Source organism: Cebus imitator, unplaced genomic scaffold (genome assembly GCF_001604975.1).
Source record: "Cebus imitator isolate Cc_AM_T3 unplaced genomic scaffold, Cebus_imitator-1.0 Scaffold641, whole genome shotgun sequence".
In the NCBI taxonomy this organism is placed as follows: domain Eukaryota; kingdom Metazoa; phylum Chordata; class Mammalia; order Primates; family Cebidae; genus Cebus; species Cebus imitator.
The window spans coordinates 327323-347859 of NW_016107956.1; the positions used below are offsets into that span (position 1 = coordinate 327323).

At 37.6% G+C, this 20537-nt stretch overlaps 1 protein-coding gene across 1 annotated transcript in view; it reads left to right on the forward strand.

Moving 5' to 3' along the window:
- The first annotated feature begins 804 nt into the window (after window positions 1-804).
- SIK2 (salt inducible kinase 2) overlaps window positions 805-20537 on the forward strand; it is a 121783-nt gene continuing 102050 nt past the window's right edge. Inside the window, exons 1-3 of the mRNA XM_017517657.2 lie at window positions 805-1103; window positions 14603-14719; window positions 18956-19019. Coding sequence (XP_017373146.1) covers window positions 969-1103; window positions 14603-14719; window positions 18956-19019 — 316 coding nt within the window. The 5' untranslated portion in view covers window positions 805-968. The remainder of the gene's footprint in view (window positions 1104-14602; window positions 14720-18955; window positions 19020-20537) is intronic.

The window sequence follows — 20537 nt, forward strand, 5'->3', positions numbered from 1 at the left end:
CCCTTTATTCCTCGCGGTCTGCTTCGTCCTCTGGAGAAAAAAAAATTGGATTAGAGAAATATTTCTTAACCTTTTCAGGGTCACCAACACGTTTGTGAATCTGATAGAAGCTACGAGTCCATCTCTGCAGAGACATGCTCACATAAGCAAAAACTGGCCTATGTTGTAGGGAGTTCCAGACTCGGAAGCTCATTTGAGGCTCCAAATCTCTTGGATTAAGTAATCTCCAAGGTCTCTTCAGCGCTGACATTCTGTGAGTCTATAAGCGGCCGTACTGCTGTCAGAATGACTCCTAGGAGAAATCAAAGCGTGGAGGGGTTTATTATATATAGAAACGAGATGAGAAAAGGATACAAAGGAAAGAGCCTGTGAGCAACGCATTGCTCTGCCACAGTTCTTTGCCGGTGCCAAATCTAGGGCTGGCTGTACTTGTAGGTGAGAGGTTTTGGCGGGAAGGTCCCCGGGTGGGCGGAGAACGCCGGGATGGGGAAGGAGACCTCAGGTCGCATGCAGGTCTCTGCACCGCTCTGCACGGTCCGCCAGGGCTCGCTCTTGCCCTTCGCCTGGAAGGCCGAGGAATGGAGCGGGCCGGGCGGCGACCCCGCCCCTGGCAGCGGCTAGGCGGAGAGGCGAGAGGAGGGCGTCTGAGCCCGGAAGGAGTGCGCTGGTCCGGCCCGCGCCCCTCCCCGCGCGCCTTCCCCCACTCTCCCCCTCCAGTCGCGGACAACAGCGGTGCTCTGGTCGCCATGGTGACCAATCCAGGCCCGGGCCCGCCCCCGTCCCCCTTCCCCGGCCCCCTGACGTCGGCGCACGTCAGCGGCGGCGCGCGCCTGGCTGGGCCCTGCAGAGCGGGAGGGAAGGAGCGAAGGAGCAAGCGGAGCTGCCGTCGCCCAAGCCGAGACGCGCTGCCAGCCCTCCCGCCCGCCCGCCCGCGCTCCTGTCCGCCGTGTCTAGCAGCGGGGCCCAGCATGGTCATGGCGGATGGCCCGAGGCACTTGCAGCGCGGGCCGGTCCGGGTGGGGTTCTACGACATCGAGGGCACGCTGGGCAAGGGCAACTTCGCCGTGGTGAAGCTGGCGCGGCACCGGATCACCAAGACGGAGGTGCGGCCCGGGGCTTGGCGGGAGCGTCGGAGGCGAGGGTTCGGGAGAGGAGCTGCTTACAGAGAGGGGCGGCCGCAGTGGTGGGACCGGGGAGACCCGAGAGGCCGCGCCACTGGCGGAGGCGAGTGGGCCTGGGACTGTGAGGACCCAGGAGGTGCAGGGGGTCGGTGAGCAGCGAAGGGATTGGGCCCGGGCATCCGGACCCGAGTGTCGTCCGACTGGAAACGCGATCAGCCGGGGCTTTGCTTTCCCCTACGCCACCCGCGGTGGCTACCCGGAATTTCGCCCAGAGCCCCCTAGTCGGGCCGTGACCTGGTCTGTGGCCTCCGCTCCGGGGCCCAAGTTCCGCGTCTTCCCTGCTTTCGGCTGGGGGTGGGGTGGGAGGGGAAGTCTCGGTGTTCCCAGGCTGCGCCGTGAGAGACGTCGCCTGCCCGAGGAGGGGACCGCCTGTGCTTGGGCTCCGCGGATGGGGGATCGTGCGGCCCCCGTGACCCCGGCGCCCCTCCCCTGCCTGGCGAGGAAGGGCCCCGTGGCTGGGAATGCCCGCACGGCCACTGTCCATCTTCTCTCCTTCGTTTTGCCCCACGGTGTCTCTGATTTGGTGTCTGGCTAGCTTGATCTCTTGCCTGGGGCATTTCCATTTAATGCTCCAGACAACAGAACTGGTTAAAATGGTCATCTCTGCACTTGCAAGTAAGCGGGTTGATCTTTCTTGTCTAGGGTTGTCCCTGTACCAGGTGTGCTTTCTGGCTGTAATACGCATTCTTTAAACCACATCAGATTCTGCTTCTACTCATAAAGCCCTCAGCTGCTTCCTGACGGTGAATCCTGCACTCTCTTCATTGCACATTCTAATGCACCGCACATATTCTCTCACAAGTCTCTGTTCTTACCTAACCCGCCCCCCTTCCTTCCACTGCCTCAAGCTGCTCTCCTCAGGGTCTCTATTTTAAGACGTGCAAATTAAATACCTTAGAAGAACAGTAGAAACAAAACCATTCTTTAGAATAAAACCTAGTCGTTTTGACGTACTCTACTCTGCCTTATTGTAGTTCCTCCTGGAGTTTCATCCTTTTCCTGTTTTTTCGTTTTGTTTTGTTTTTGCCCCCCGGTTTTGCTCCTATTCTGATCTTTTCCTTATTAGTATGAATGCACTAGAGTTTGAACGTAGAGTAAAGAAGGACTTTTTTTCAGAATGACTTATATAAGGCGAAGGGCACTTGCAAACCTGAGTGATTTTTATAGTTGCAGTTGTGCTTAGAAGTTTTGCTTAATGCCCATTTCCAGAAGGAAGGGATATATGTCATTCTGTCTTCTTTACTTTTTGCCTTCCTCTGCTGATCCTGAAACAGTCCAAATCTGACTTATCTTTTAGAACCAGGACCGAGGTCAGATATTTTCTTCTCACAGATTTAGCTGTTAGCAATTTAGATTCTTTGTAATGGTAACTTGACTATAGTGATATTGATAAATCTTTGCATAGTTTAATCTGATCCCAGTATTTTTTAAAATGAAGAAATTGGTTCCATTCCTCTGCAGAGCCATGGCCTAATGCCATGGCATTTCCCTTTAAGTTACTTAAAAGAAGGCATTTTAAATGCACATTTTATGAGCCCTTGCTTAATGTCTTTCTAAAAGCAAACAAATTGTGAGTTATAGAGAGGTCCTACAAAACTTTTGAACTGTGGTGTATTGTATGGTTGAATTCCAAATCCATCAGTTCACAGTATTTTTTTTCTCATCGGCTCTTACTGGGATTAGTAGCAAAATTTACTTAAGTCATCTATTATTTATCAGGTCAAATTTAGTTAATACAGTATCTATTTAAGAGCTGCCTAAGTAGAATGACTGACACTATCTTGAGATTGACGATTCAAATGGTGTCCCTTTTAAACTGATACATCTTAAAGAGCTAGGGGGCACTATGGAGTAATATCGTGGTTTGGTTATCTGAGTGAGATCAGTGCATTCATTTGTAATTGAAAGCACTGGTCAGATCGTGAAAGAGGACTTAGATCCTAAATCGTGTGTGTAGTGTCTGTGTGTGAATTGATTGACGTTAAAAGCTAACTGTTTAGTCCACAGAACCCATTTCCTTTGTGCTTTTCTAAAGAAGTCGTTATTAACATGTAAAAAGAAATAGTGTAAATTTGACTTGGGTGAATGTGAGTATCTGTAATTTGGTGAGTATGATTGGAGATACTAAGGTAGAGAGGGATAAGTAAAATGTCAAAGCAATCGTTGAACAGAAAAGTTCTGTAGATCTCTAGGTTGTAAAGTTGCTCTGAATTTTTTTTTTTTTTTTTTTTAGAGAGGGATAAGTAAAATGTCAAAGCAATCGTTGAACAGAAAAGTTCTGTAGATCTCTAGGTTGTAAAGTTGCTCTGAATTTTTTTTTTTTTTTTTTTATTTTTTTTTTTTTTTTTTTAAGACGGAGTCTCGCTCTTGTTGCCCAGACTGGAGTGCAGTGGTGCGATCTCCCCTCACTGCAACCTCTGCCTCCCGGGTTCAAGTGATTCTCCTGCCTCAGCCTCCCAAGTAGCTGGGATTACAAGCGCGCATCGCCACACCTGGCTAATTTTTGTGTGTGTGTTTTTGGTAGAGACGGGGTTTCACCACGTTGGCCAGGCTCCTTTTGAACTCCTGACCTCAAGTGATCTGCCTGCCTCAGCTTTCCAAAATGCTGGGATTACAGGCGTGAGCCACCTTGCCGACCCGGTTGTTTCTTAAATTATTCCACTGGAGTAACAATTCCATTGTTAATGAGGTTTTTTTACAGCAGTTATTTATCCTTATTCATTTGCTGGGTAAATGTTTGTGTGTTTTTAATAAATAAAACTACCTTAAAAACTGTAAGATGGCTAGTGAAAGCTTTTGTTTTAAATTCAGTTCTTGTTGCTGAACATACAACAGTAGTTATCATGAGAACAATGAATATGGTATAAAAATAATATCAGCAAAATATCACAATTACACTTATTACTGATAAAAGTTTCTTCATATACTATGCTTTAACATCGATACAAGTTTGTGTTTTAAAACTTAGAGGTATTTTTTCCCCAAGTTAGATCCTGAGGCAAATTTTAGGTCTTAAACATCTATGTAATGAACATTTGGACTCTTATTTTTAATTTGCTCTTCTCTGTCTCTTGTTCTATGTCACTCACAAATGATGTATATCTACAGAACTTGGGAAGTTCAAGTCTGTTTCTCTTTTAGAAAAAAAAATAGTAGACAAAAGAGATCTTCATTTTGGTCAAATCTATCAAATAGTTTAACATTGTTTATGAAATATAATTATATCATCATCTGAAGTGGTATTGTGTTAGTTCTCTATGTGAATTTTGCACACAAAAGGGAAGACAGGTGGTGGTAGAATTCAGCCTCCTAATACACTTTGTAAAAGCTTTGTAGTATTAGTTTGTGGTTTATAAATTAGAGATGCTAATTTTATAAAATTAGCATAATGGGAAAAGATTAATAGCATGTAAGCTGTTAAACTTTCAGGCAGTAGTGGTTACTTGTTTGCTGTTCTGCGAGTGTTCTTGAGCAGTTTATTTTATCAATACTATGCAATACTAGGAAATAACTTTTTCCTTCTAGTTAATGGTATAGCTAGTTTTTTGTCTCTTAAGTAAAATTCTAGAAAAGCCAATTGTACACTTAAATTTTTTTGTATTCTATTTAAGAAATAGTTTCTTTCTTGTTCAGGACGAAAGAAAGAAAAATAAATAAAGAAGTAGTATCTTACTATAACATAAAAAATAAGAGTATAGTGAACAAAAAAGTGTACATATAATTCCTCCACCAATGGGAATAACCCATCTTTAACATTATGACACTAGTCTTTTTATTTAAATGCATTTTTTCCACATGAGAGCACATAGTACATATATATAAATTATGTTCTTTTTTTCTACTTAATATTATAACCTAAGCATTTTGCTTATTATATGTAATTTTATAAAGACATTTTTGTTAGCTGCATGGTGTTCTACCTTGTGGATGAATACCATTTTACCTAACAATTCCCTTATTAATGAATATTATGTAGTTTTCAGTTTTTGTTTATAGCAAATAATTTGCGGTGAATATTTTTGTGTCTATAGCTGTGTGTACATTTTACATTTTTTGGGAAGGGGAGGAAGAATTACTGGTAAAGTCCTAAAAGGAAATTTACTAAGTAACAAGGTATTATTTTTACATTAAAGAGTAGTGTATTTTTATTACCAAATCTTTCATGTTTATTATTGAAAAATTTAAAAGTATAAATAGGAGGCCAGGTTAGAAGGCTGACACCTGTAATCCCAGCACTGTGGGAGGCCCAGGCAGGTGGGTGTTTTGAGGCCAGGAATTCGAGACCAGCCTGGTTAATATAGCAAGACCCAGTCTCACAAAAAAAAAAAAACACACACACACACACACACTATAAATAAATGAAAAGAATTCCTCATAAAATCACAACCCCAGAGATAGCCATAACTAGTTATTTTCAGACCTTTTCTATAATAGATAACTGAGTTTTTCTCAATACCATAACTCTTGTATTGCTTAGCTAAAGAGCATGGAAATGTATAGTCTATGGAATCTTAAAGATATTTCACAGAGATTCTATAAATGACCTTATTAAAATGGCATGTGGGTGTCAGGCTGCTTACTTACCCTTAAGAGAATTTGGAATGCAAAACTGATAACAAGGACATTCTGAAAACTGCATTTGTTTGCTGGAAAGCTTTCTATGTGCATTTTGGGGATTTTATAGTTAAGCATAATTCTTTACTTCCTTAAAATGTAAGATTTGTAAAGGTTTTCAAAATTGTTAATGTATTCAAATTGCATTTTTATAGCAAAGGTAGAAACAAGAGAAAGGCATATTACACCCTGATTATGATGTTTCTTGAAGAGAACTCATTTTTAAAATACTTTTGAATTTTCTATTTTGCTTTAAAATTAATTTTAAGACTCCTTTCAGCAGTCTTGGTATTAATCTTGTAAAATGAAATATTCCAAATTTCAAGTAGCAACTGTACTATGTGCAACAGAAGCACTTGTTAGCGAATAACTCAATCACTGATACTTGTATCTAGTCTTATGTATGATCTTTGTGTATTGAAATAAAAATTATATTTGTCATGGAATATATATACTTTCATAGAATTTTTCTCTAGTTTTCTGGCACCCCGGACAAATAGTATTTGTTAGATTATTCTGCTAACTATTGTTCAAAATGATCTCCTCTTTTTTGGGAGTAAAGCAAACATGCAAAATAAGAGTTGTGTAAATGTTTATATTCTGTAGAAATTTTAACTTTAACAGAGTTTAATGTGTTCTGATTTTAAATCCTCTGGGAAATTCTCAGTACCAGTCAATTAAGAAAACATTTATTTGGAAATAACTGAAATTGGCCTATCTTCTTGGATTCACATGATAACATTTGATTTACGACTCACTGCTGATTGCAGATTCATTTCTTTGGAGGCAAATGGGTTCCAGAATTCATTAGGATATCTTTCTTTTCGCTTTAGTGTATCTAGTACCTCTTCTTTCTTCTACTTCCACCTCCATCTTTTCAAAATAAATTATATAAAAGTTTTTCTATTCCGAACATTGATGTAGAATACTTTCCCATCCTTCACAGAGAAATAGTCTGTATATCCAGTTTGAGGTATTAGAAGATTGAAAGATAAACTTGGGAATTCCATCAGAAACTCATTTTAAAAAATTTTTTTAAATACTTTAAACAGATTAAGAGATGAATATTAGACAAATTAAACTGAGGACCAATACTAAAATTTATTTTAAGTTCTTCTTGAAAGTAAACATAGTATTTATGTGATTTCCCCTAATTACGGAAGTCAGTGCATCTTCATTGTAAACATTGTTGAAAAGCCCAAAGAAGAAAATTAACATCCTTGTTTACTACTCTGCAGACCCAGAGATAATGGCTGTTAATATTTGGTTCATCTTATTCTAGTTATTCACATATATATGTGCAGCAATGGTTAAATAGTATTTGTGCATTTGACTATCCATCTTTTATTTAATCAATTTCCTATTGATTGCTGTTTCTCTTCCTAATATAATGTTTCACAGAATATCCCTCTACATACATTTTTGTGCATGTATTTGATTATTTCCTCAGTGTAATTGCATAGCAATGGAATTCTTGGGTCAAGGAGTGTATTCATTACCTATCTTATGGTGTAGGTTGCCAAATTACCCTCCAGAAAAGGAATACTCATTAATTTTCACCAGGAAGAACTCACATTTGGCAGATATATTATTTTCTAAATCTCTGCCAGTTTGATAACAGAAAGTAATATTCTTTGCTACTTTTAAAAATTTTTTCTACTTTTTAAATTGACAAATGTTTATATTTTCTGTTACTTTAATTTGCATTTCTTTGATTACTTTGTACAGTTTTATATGATGATTTGCATTCCTTTTATAAATTCTTTTTGACCTTTGACTCATTTAATTGTATTGTCTTTTTTGTTGATTTGTTTAAATACTTTTTACAATAGGGGATTATTTTTAATCACTTCTTTTATAGTCTTAAAAATTCTGTTTAATTTTTGTGAGTATAAAACCATAGGACCATTTACCTTTCTTCCAATCTGTTTTTCTTACCTACTATTATAAAAGTCAAATCAATTTTTGGGGGGGAGGTGGGGGACAGGGTCTTGCTCTGTTGCCCAGGCTGGAGTACAGTGGCGAGATTACAGCTCACTTTAGCCTCCACCTCCCAGTCTCAAGTGATCCTCCCACCTCAGCCTTGCAAGTAGCTGGGACTACAGGTGCGCACTACCACACCTGGCTAATTTTTAAATTTTTTGTAAAGACAAGGTTTTGCCATGTTGTCCAGGCTGGTCTTGAACTCCTTGGCTCAGGCAGTCCTCCCACCTTGGCCTCCCAAAGTGCTGGGATTACAAGCATGAGCCACCATACCCAGCTGTCAAATCAAATCCTAATGATAATTTATTATTTAAATAATTTTAAAAGCCAAATTTACACTGGAAAAAAGTCTACTTTTTATTTATTCTGAGAGGGTAACTTGGGAATTCTTGGTTTTACTACTGACTTTTGCTGCTTTCAGAAATTCTTTCCTTATAGACCACACACTTGCTTTTCAATCAAATGATAGGCCAGTAGGTTGTAATTCCACCAGTGATTTGTTGTATAAGTTGAAAAGTGTATTTATTTTTTAATTTCAAAGGTCTAGTGTATGTTAGGGCTAATACTACTTAGTACTTCAGAAGGGCATTGTAGAAATTAGTATATTAGTAATAGGACTGGAGCAAATATTATCTAAGATAACGAACACATGTTAATCCCTTCTAATTTCTTATTAGAAGAATAGTTCTTATTGTGTAACTTCTTCGTAAAATCTCCAAAAGCTACTTTTTTTGGTTTTAATCTGTGGATTTATAGAACCCAAAAGCAACTTTTGTATGTGTGGTTTCTTTAAATGCATGAGGTTACTATTTCTTTTATGAGAAGTTTTTTGTTTTTTTTTTTTTTTTTTTTTTTTTTTTTCTAAAATCAAAAAGACAGGATAGGCTGGGCGTGGTAGTTCACATCTGTAATATCAGTACTTTGGGAGGTAGAGGTGGATGGATCACCTGAGGTGAGGAGTTGGAGACCAGCCTGGCCAACATGGTGAAACTTCATCTCTACTAAAAATACAAAAATTAGCGTGGTATGGTAGTGCATGCCATTAATCTCGGCTACTCGGGAGGCTGAGGCAGGAGAATCACTTGAACCTTGGAGACAAACGTTGCACAGAGCTGAAATTGCACCACTGCATTCCAGCCTGGGTGACAGAGCAAGACTGTCTCAATGGAAAAAAAAAGATAACATAAACATTTTGAAAAATGAAACAATTTCTTTTATTCATCAGTTTAATACTTTTTACATTTCTCTCTTACATTTAACTCCTTGTCCTCCTACATAAAATTTGTATTTTATATAGTTGTTACTTTCATATGTATTTTTTTTTAATTTCACATAGTTAGAAACATTTCTGTATATATGGTCTTCTTAATATTTAAACCATAAAATAATATAACCATTTTCTAAAGAATTTTGAAAATGAGAAAATGAAAACTAACTTCTTTCTCAGATGAAGAAGTTAGTATTTGTGATAAGTAACTATGTCATTGTTACAGGGTTTTTTCTTATCAGAAAAGTAATACATGTTCACTGAAGAAAAATTGCACAGAAAAGTATAAAGCAGGGAAAAAATAATCCATGATCTTTTTACTCCGATAATATTTTTGCCACATTTGTATCTCATTTTTTCTCATATTTTTCTTCTCATACCTTATGCTGAGACTGCACTGATATCTCATTTTTCAGTACTCTATTGATTATATGTACACATAAGACTGGGGAGGTGGCTCACACCTGTAATCCCACACTTTTGGGAGGCCAAGGTGGGAGGATCACTTGGGCCTAGGAGCTTGAGACCAGTCTGGGCAACATGGTGAAACCCGATCTCTACCAAATATATACATATATACAAAAATTAGCACAGTGTGGTGGTGCACACCTGTAGTCCCAGCTACTTGAGAGGCTGAGGTGGGAGGATCATTTAAGCCTGGGAGGTAGAGGTTCCAGTAAGCTGAGATCATACCACTGTACTCCAGCCCAGGCAACAGAGCAAGACCCCCCCCCCAAAAAAAAAGCACACATAAATCTTTGTCATCATTTCAGATTATTTTCTCAAATAATTTCTCAGAAGAAGAGTCCTTAAGCTACATGAAATGAATGATTTTTAAGGTTTATAATAAAGACTACTGAATTCTTCCCAGAAAAATTATAATCTATTTTATATTCCTACTAAAAATATCTAAAATGAACATCTCATTGAACCTTAGCTGACAAGGTTATTTTTTAATCTTTGTGAATATGATATTTTGTTTTTAATTAATATTTCCCTGAGTATTTGGAAGTTGAATATTCAGTGTTGCTACTTTATGTGGGATTTAATTTGATAATGATCATTCTAGTTTGTCCTAATGTTCTTCAGTATATAGAAGGAACCTTTCTTCAGTCCTTTAGTAGAAGGAGTATTCATTTTTGTATCATCATATAAATTTATTAAAGGTTTTTTTTAAAGATGGCATATGTAATTAAGAATAGAGAGTTGATTAGATGAACAACAAAAAAAGGGATCTTTCCATTTGTGAAGTTCCTTTCTTGACCTACTTTCTTGTTATCATGCAGATTTTGTCCCTTGTTCTATGTTCAGAACTAAACAATAGAGGGGATGTAGAGAGGAAGTTCCTAGAAATCTAAGTTTATTCTAATCCTTAAAATGAACTATTGGAACACAACCCTTTTGCAAATTAAGGACTTTCAGTGCACCTTTGGGGAAATCCCCAAATACAGATTTTTTTGTTGATAAAATGTGTTCATCTTCTTCTTACAGACCTATTAAATTCTTTGAGGGTAGGAATCAAATCTCATATATTTTTATATCCCAGGCATAATTCCTGGCACACAAAAGGTGGTCTGTAAATGTATTATTAATAGAAACGCTTTGAAATTGTGAAAAGATTGAAGTTGGAGTTAGAAGACCTAGGGTTTTTCCCCTTTAATTCATTAGAGTTTTAAGTTTTAAGTAGTTTCATCAACTCATGAATATACTGCTTGTTCCATTTACTTCACAGAATTTGGAAATAAATGAGGTAAAATTTAAAGTATTTTTTAAAGTGCTGTGCAGTTGTGAAAGTCATTGCCATTGTTAGTATTATACGTATATCTGGGAAGTACTTGATAGAGAGCTCCATTGTTAAATTACCTGAATGACTTTGGCAGAGACTGCTAGCTGAAAACTCTACTGTTTCCTCTTCTTTCTGAGCCTACAGCTGGACAATTTCTATGCCTCCTTTGCATAGAAAGGTGTGGTCATATGCCGAGTTCTAACTAATGGAATGAACAGAAATAATAGGCACCACTTCTAGGCCCTGCCCATAAAATCACCTGTGAGGATCCCTCAAAGTTCTTTTTTCCTTCTGTCTTGCTGGAATGGAGACCACGCTCAGGTTAACCTTGGAAGCTACACATTAAAGATATTAAAGCCTCTTTGAACGTCAAATGCTCGCCAACTTCATTCATCTAGTTCTGCTACATGAGCAAGAAATAAACTTGTATTGAGTTTGAATCATATGTTTTAGGGTGTATTTGGTAAAGCGGTTAGACTACTCGTGTTACAAGGAACATGTTAATTCATGCTCTGCTTTTTCTTTAGAGAAGTATAATCCTCTTATAATAGTTCTAATAGCCTTAGAAATAAAGGATAGCAATGTAAATATAAATATATATATATATATATATTTATGGTCACAGACAGATGGATAAAGTCGGTAACCCAAGATAAAATTGAAGCAAGAATTATATCATTTGAGAGTTGTTAAGTTAAACAATGAGATTTATAATTTTTTATTATTAAAGTTTAATTAGATAACATTTTTAACTTTTTAATATATGTCATATATTTTTCACTTTTTCATTTTCAGGCCAAGGTTCCAAAAGGTATAAAAAAGGAGATTTATCTGGGTAATACCTTGCTTTAATTGATATTTAGTATCCAAACTCTTTAATCCCATTAAATATGATACTCAGGATATGTACAGTATAAAATTGTTGCATGATTCCTATCCCTCCAAAACCCGTGATCTCTTCTCTCCGTCTCTATTACATGGTTGTGACCCATCTCATTAGAAAAGCTTTTTGTTGGTTGAGGATATTCAATTAGACATTTATGCTTTTATCTGGCAGCTGTTACCCAAAGTAATGGATAATAATGAACTGTATCATACTCTTAATTGAGGGAGGGTTTCTTTAAATATATTTAGGTTTGAGGTAGTCCAATAATATTTCTAATGGGAAGTATAGTATTAATCAGTCTACCTACCTAGCAGTCAAAGTTTTACTTTCTAGAATATTTTGATTGTGGTAATAATTAAAACAACACCAAACATAATGAAAACAGCTATCACAGAACCCATGTCCTTTTCTGCCTAGAGAAGAAGCTTTGTACTTGAAAGTATAATATTCTTAGGCAATACATATAATTTTATACATTGATTAGTAACTGGATTTCCCCTGGGAAGCTGGGAGAGTTCTACATTAAATCGGGAAACAACCTGTGGGCCGCAAGTTAGAAACAGAGAAAGGTAAGAAATGAAACTTAATAGAGCTTTAGGAGATAATAGCAAAGGATAGAGCAGCCACAAGGAAAGAAGAAAAAAATTATAGTTGACCCTTGAACAAGGCAGAGGTTAGGAGAACTGACCACCTCATGTACTTCAAAGTATAATATTTTGCTCCCCCCAGATTTTTTTTTCCCCGTGACAGCGTCTGGCTCTGTTGACCAGTCCAGAATGCAGTGGCGTGATTTTGGCTCACTGCAGCCTCCACCTCCTAGGTTCAAGCAATTCTCCTGGCTCAGTCGCTCAGGTTGCTGGGATTACAGGTACCTGCCACCATGCCTGGCTGATTTTGATGTTTTTAGTAGAGGCAGGATTTCACCATGTTGCCCAGGCTGGTCTGAAACCCCTGACCTCAAATGATCAGCCCTCCTCGGCCTCCCAAAGTGCTGGGATTACAGGCGTGCGCCCAGCCTGACTCCTCCAAAATTTAACTACTAATAACCTACTGTTGACTGGAAGCCTTACCAATAACATAAACAGTCCATTAACACATATTTTGTATGTTACATGCATTATATACTTTATTCTTACAATAAAGTAAGCTAGGGAAAAGAAAATGTTATGAAAATCACAAGGAAGAGAAAATATTTATTACTTATTAAGTGAAGTGGATCATCATAAAGGTCTCCATCCTTATTATCTTCACGTTGAATAGGCTGAGGAGGAGGAGGAAGAGGAGAAGTTGGTTTTGCTGTCTTCGGGGTAGAAGAAAATTTGTGTGACATTGGACCCATGCAGTTCAAACCCATGTTGTTCAGGGTTAACTGTAATTGTATAAATAAGAGACTGAAGGAATTATGTGAAATGGCAAGCTGAGTCCTATTTTCTTGGATACGTTTTGGAAGCATTGAGCTATCATGGCATGTGCAATTGCTGATGTTAACAAGTTATCCTCAGCTGGGCATAGGACTCCATCTCATAAATAAATAAATAAATAAATAAATAAATAAATAAATAAAAGTTATCCTGAGGCGAGGTGTGGTGGCTCAGCCCTGTAATCCCAGTACTTTGGGAGGCTGAGAAGGGAAGCCAGGAGTTCAAGAGCAGCCTAGTCAACATAAAGAGACCCCCATCTCTATTAAAAAAAAAAAAAAATTTACCCTGAAACAATAACATAAGGCTAAATTATGTTTAGAATACCCTTTGATATAATTTGAAGTACATTTTAGAGTTTTTTCAAAACTTATTGGGTGATTCTCAATTCTCTGAAAATTTATTTAAATCAGGATATTTTCCAACCAAATATCTACTAATTTTAATAAATTAGTTCTTTTTAATTGCATGAAAAAAGCATGTAATCATTGATTTCTGCCTACTTAGTCATTTACCTTCAAATATAATACCTTCAAATTATTAACCTTGGAATTTCTGAAATAAAATTCTTTTTACAAAGTTAAACTTTAGTGTAGTTACTAACATTTTAGTTTTTGCTCTTCAATTTTTAAAAGAAAATCCAATAGTGAGTTTTGATTTTTTTGATCTTTTATTTTTGAGACATCGTCTCAATTTGGCACCAGGCTGGAGTTCAGTGGTGCGAGCTCAGCTCACTGCAACTTCTGCCTCCTGGGCTCGAATGATTCTCCTGGCTCAGGCTCCCGAGTAGCTGGGACTACAGGCACATGCCACCACGCCCACATAATTTTTGTATTTTTAGTAGAGACAGGGTTTCACCATGTTGGCCAGGATGGTCTCAATTTCTTGACTTCGGGATTGACCTGCCTTGGCCTCCCAAAATGCTGGGAGTACAGATGTGAGCCACCGTGTCTGGTTGAGTTTCAATATTTTATATTCAGCTTTTTGTCTATATTCTTTGAAACTTATCACTTGCCTTTCTAGAAAAATAGTATTTCACTGCAACAGAAACTATCTTCTGAACTGTCTTCTACTTTGCTGATTATTTGCTTATAGATATTTTACAGTGGGATGATAACTAGTTGATATAGCTCCTAATTTAATAAAATAAAGATTTTATTTTTTCAGTTTGTACAGAAGTAAAAAGACATTACCATAGTACTAAAAGTGAAACATGTTTTCTTAAAGTAACCTTGCAGAGTTATTCTTCATAGCACACTGAAGACACTGCCAAACAACATCTACTGCCTTACACATGGTATTAGTTTAAGAAATATTTGTTGAATGAATGAGCATTGAATTTAAACTCGCTATCATCAGGGTCAGGAACCTACAGGTAAAACCTCATGTCACTTATTGACAGGATTCTTAACTAGAAAATGTTAACTTTTGTATACTAATTGTATTTAATTGTGTTCTGGGATGCAGGTGGCAATAAAAATAATCGATAAGTCTCAGCTGGATGCAGTGAACCTTGAGAAAATCTACCGAGAAGTACAAATAATGAAACTGTTAGACCACCCTCACATCATCAAACTTTATCAGGTATGACTCAGCCTGACACTGTCTCCATTCATTCCACAAAATAGTTCTCTACTTTGTATCATGATTTTTCTTCTTATATTTGTTTTTTTAATCAATGAAAGAAAATAAATGTATGCCTTTTGTAACTGAGTACATCCACTTTTCTATATTGTCTTTAAACTTAAAAATCAGAAATCTTAAGTTATCTCACAGACTGCAAGTTGTTTTAAAAGTTTGCTGTGTGGGCCAACCATGATGGCTTAAGCCTGTAATCCCAACACTTTGGGAGGCTGAGGAAGGAAGATTGCTTGAGAAAAGCCTGGGCAACATGGTGAAACCCCATCTCTACCAAAAAAAATACACACACACACACACACACACACACACGAGCCTGATGTGGTGGTGCACACCAGTAGTCCCAGCTACTTGGGAGGCTTAGGCAGGAAGATTGCTTGAGGTTGCAGTGAGCTATGATGATACCCCTACGCTTTAGCCTGGGTGAGAAAGTTAGACACTGTCTCTTAAAAAAAAAAAAAAGAAGTTTGCAATTGTATATTTATGATACCCTGCATTTTAACGGCAGGATTTTGGTGCTACTGCCTAATGAAGATATGGCAGTTTGCTTATTTAAAAAGAATATGTTTTATAAAAATGCAATGGCTAAACTAGTGTATTATTCAGTGGCATACTTTGTAATAGATAGGACTATATTTGTTTAGTTATTTGGCTTATTTTAGTAGAGAAAATAAATTTTCTGTTTTTTAAGAAATCAACTTTGTTATAATAATTTTTGTAAAATGCACCATTTTAAGTGTAAGCCCTCAGGTTTTTTGTTGTTTTTCACAGCTTTAGGGGGTGCAAGTGCAGTTTCGTTACGCAGATATATTGCGTGATGGTGAAGTCTGGGCTTTTAGTGCACCCACCAACCATCCATGGTTTTTAAAAGGAGCCTTTTTCTCAGATTTTTAAAGAGTAATTCATGTTTAAGGAGGATAATATAGTACAAAATATTGAAAAAAATGTATTTCTTAACATGCAGAATTTTTCTGTTGAAAATCTCTTTTTAAGCTGAAATGTTCTAGTATCCTGGCTCATGACTTTGATCTCCAGAGTGTGATGTGTACACTCATGGTGTGCTGGACTCAGCCTGTACCGGCTTGTTGAGAGTTGATTGTTAAACTTTCAGAAGCTTTGCAAGCCAATTAACATGATATTAGTAGCTCAAAATGCTCATTGGTGGGAATATTTACATCACAGTAATTGGCTTACCAATCAGGGCCTTTTTATTTTTTGTCAGAAAGCTGGTTTACTGGCACACCAGTATGTGCATTCAGATGGATTAGCACAAATGTCCTTGGGAGTATGAGAAGAAAATATTAAACCTCTAGTTATGTTTATTTTTTATATTTGTTTTCTTGTGTGTATTTTATAATATACATAACATTTTACAGTGGCACATGTACGTAATGTGTGTGTAAATATACATGTGTCACCATATATGTCGTGTGTGTATATATATACACATATATTTGGCAACTTTGTTTATTTGTTTTGAGGCGGAGTCTCTCTCTGTCACCCAGGATGGGGTGCAGTGGCAGGATCTCAGCTCACTGCAACCTCCACCTCCCGAGTTCAAGCGATTTTCCTGTCTCAGCCTCCCAAGTAGCTGGGACTACTGGTACCTGCCACCACACCCAGCTAATTTCTATATTTTTACTAGAGATGGGGTTTCACCTTGTTGGTCAGGCTGGTCCCGAACTCCTGACCTCAGGTGATCTACGCACCTTGGCCTCCCAAAGTGCTTGGATTATAGGCATGAGCCACTGCGCTCAGCCGGCAACTTTGTTTTTAATGGATTCCCATAGGAATCATGTTTATTGTATTTTATTTTATTTAGAGAGAGGGTTTCACTGTTGTTGCCTAGACTGGCCTTGAACTCCTGGGCTCAAAGGATCCCCCTGCTTCAGCTAGGACTACAAGTGTATGACAGTGTGCTTCGCTCTAAAGCAGGGGTCTCCAACTTTTTTGGCACCAGGGACCAGTTTCGTGGAAGGCAATTTTGCTACCTCAGCATTAGATTCTCATAAGGAGTACAGATCCTAGATCCCTCACATGTGCAGTTCACAATAGGGGTCACACTTTATGAGAATCTAATGCCACTGCTGATCTGACAGGAGACAGAGCTCAGATGGTAATCCGAGCAATGGGGAGCGACTGTAAATACAGGTGAAGCTTCACGGTGTGGCCTGGTTGGCAGCCCCTGCTGTAAACAACTTTTATTGATAGAGATTTTCAATTTAAAAAATGTGAAGACCATTGGCTTATGATATGCCACCTGAGAATGAGAGACTATGATGTGCCATTCAAAGCATTTCCTAAAAATTCTAAAACTATAGAGGCCTCTTAGGTCAAATTTATATCAGATTAGCACAGTGCAGTGACATGTAGTTCCAGCTACGAGGGAGGCTGAAGCAGGAGGATCTCTTGAGCCAGGGAATTCCAGGCTGTAGTACACCACGATTGCACCTGTGAATAGCTACTGTACTTCAGCCCGGATAACACAGAGATCCCATCTCTAAAAATAAATAAATAAATAATTCCGATTACTTCTCCCTTTAAACTTTAAAATCATTACCAATTTTTTTTTTTTTTTAGAGAAAAAGTTTTGCTCTGTCACCCATCCTGGGGTGAGGTGGCACAATCATAGCTCACTGCACATTCGAGCTCATAGATCATCCTGCCTCAGCCCCTCCCCAAGTAGCAGGAACTATAGGCACATGCCACTATACCTGGCTAATTTTTTTATGTTCTCTGCAGAGACAGGATCTCACTGTGTTGCCCAGGCTGTTCTCAAACTCCTGGGCTCAAGTGATCCTCCCACCTTGGCCTCCCAAAGTGCTGGGATTACAAGAATGAGCCACCCATGCCTAGCCATTTTTTTTTTTAATCCTAAAGAAGACACTTCTAAGAAATTAATTATATTCTTCAAAGTCTCTGATTAAGCATAAACTAAACTAAGGATCAAACTAACATAATTCACATAATAATTCTATCTGTTTGAGGGAACTAATTGGTTATTATTGATTTACTGATTTGTTTAGGCCCAACATGTAGGTAGTTCTTAGTTTGCTGGCCTCATGGAGAATAGTCTTAAACCTACATCTTAAAACAAAATTAATTTTCTTTCTTTCAGTAGATAGCAGTTAGAGTGTAACAGAGAAGCACTCTAAAAATTGTTCATCTTGAATCTAAACATTCCTTTTTATTTATATATATATATTTTGAGACAGAGTTATGCTCTGTCACCCAGGCTAGACTGCGATGGTGTGATCTCAGCTTACTACCACCACTGCCTCCCGGGTAATTATCCCACCTCAGCCTCCTAAGTAGCTGGGATCACAGGCACATACTACCACACCTGGCTAATTTTTGTATTTTTTAGTAGAGACAGGGTTTCATCATGTTGGCCAGGCTGGTCTCGAACTCCTGACGTCAAGTGATCCACCTGCCTTGGCCTCCCAAAGTTCTGGGATTATAGGCATGAGTCACCACGCCCGGCCTTATTTTCTTTTTAAATAGATATCTGTTTAATGTTGTTTGAAAAATCAAATTTATGACGATAACACACTTCCTTCTGAATCTAGAAAAATGAATTTAAATAAAAGTATTTAACAGTAGAGCTATGAATATGAAACTTTTCAACAATGTTTTTAAATTAGAGTACTTTGTAACAATATTAAAGTATAGTATAAGGAATGTCACATTGTGCCAGATTAGCTAGGCTACAGGCCAGGTGAACTAAATTATTCTATTCTTCTTTTAATCAGAATCTACCATGATAACATAGAACCAGAAAAGTCAGTGAGGAGATGTTGAAAAGTTGATATTCAAAACTCCTATTATCTATACTTACACTTCTCAAACTTTAATGTGCATAAAAATCACTGGGCAATTTTGTTAAAATGTAAATTGCATTTCAGTATGTCTGGGATGGGGCCTGGAATTCTGAATTTCTTACAGGTGGTTGAGTAGTGCTACTACTGCTGGTCCATGAACCACACTTACAAGAGCAAAGATCTCAATTTTTCACAAACATATTAATCATAAGGATATTGTCAGGCTTATAAACTTAGCCATCTTCTGAATTGTTCATAATTGTGATTCTTTTATTAGTAGTTTCAGTTAGGTAACTCCATAGAATATTGTGGAAAATTAAGTACATTTCTGTCAGACTAATATGGAATTGTTTATCAATAGGTTATGGAGACCAAAAGTATGTTGTACCTTGTGACAGAATATGCCAAAAATGGAGAAATTTTTGGTAAGTTTTTTCCTTTAAATTTTCTATTAATTTGAAAAATTCACTAATCTGCATGAATAGGGTATTTTCTATTAATTTTCTGCTTATTCAAGTGTTGGTAATATGAGTGAAAAAATTTTAAGTGTTAGAATAAAGTTTTCAGTAAGCAAAAATAGGAAATATAACTTATTTCCTTGTATTTATTATATTAAAGGTACTACTTAATTCTGTTGTCTCTGTTAGAGATTGGAGAATCAAACATATGGAGAAACTTTCAGTCATATAGCAAAGGATATTTTCTTTCTTTTTATCATCCTTTTTACCTTTCTTTCCATAGGAAAGATTAGTCAGCAAATGTTTATTAAGCTTCTTCTGTGTCCCAGGCATTGTACTAGGTGTTGGGGATACTCTGGTGACCTAAATAGCACAATCTCTGTTATTGTGGATCTTAGTTTAGTGAAGTATTCACTATAGCTGTAAGACTTCAGGCAAGTCACCAAACCACTCTGGGACTTGATTCTTTTATCTCTAATGAGAAAGTATTTGATTGGTGTTTATGATTCATTCTAACTTTAAAAAAAATTTAAATATGCCATTCTAGCTTCCACTTAAAACATCTGTTTATTTTTACTGTGTGGAGTCAGAGCACTGTAGTTATCTAAATCTTTTTGTTCTTAACTTAAAGTCCAAAAGTATTTTTTAAGCAGCTTTATTGAAGAATAATTCATGTGTAATAAACCGCACCTATTTAATGTGTGCAATTTAATAAGTTTTGATACACATTTGTGAAACCATCACCACAATAAAAATATCCATCACTTCCAGAAGTTTCTTTGTGCCCTCTTTGTAACTCTCTTGTCCCATCTGATACCCATACAATCACTGATCTGTTTTTTTGTCACTGTGGATCAGTTTATATCTTTTGGAGGTTTATATAAATGTAATCATATAGGATATATTCAAATGTAATCATATAGGATACATTCTTTTTTTTTTTTTGGTCTAGCTTCTTTCCTTTAGTATAATTATTTTGGGATTCATCCATTTTATTGTGTATATCAACATATAATTTCTTTTTATTGCAAGTATTATATTATATGAATATATCCCAATTTGCTTATTCATTCATTTATCTATTGATAGACATTTGGGTTGGTTTCAGTTTTTGGCTGTCATACGTAAGTTACTATGAACATTCATATACAAGTGTACACAGTCTACCTTCGGGTAATACCACTTCACATATAATAGAACCTTGGCTAGGCTCAGTGGCTCATACCTGTAATCTCAGCACTCTGGGAGGCCAAGGTGGGCGGATCACCTGAGGTCAGGAGTTCAAGACCAGCCTGGCCAACATGGTGAAACCCATCTCTACTAAAAATACAAAAATTAGCCAGGCATGGTGGTGCATGCCTGTAATCCCAGCTGTCAGGGAGGTAGAGGCAGGAGAATCACTTGAACTCGGAGGCAGAGGTTGCAGTGAGCTGAGATCATGCCACTGCACTCCAGCCTGGGTAACAGAATGAGACTTCATCTCAA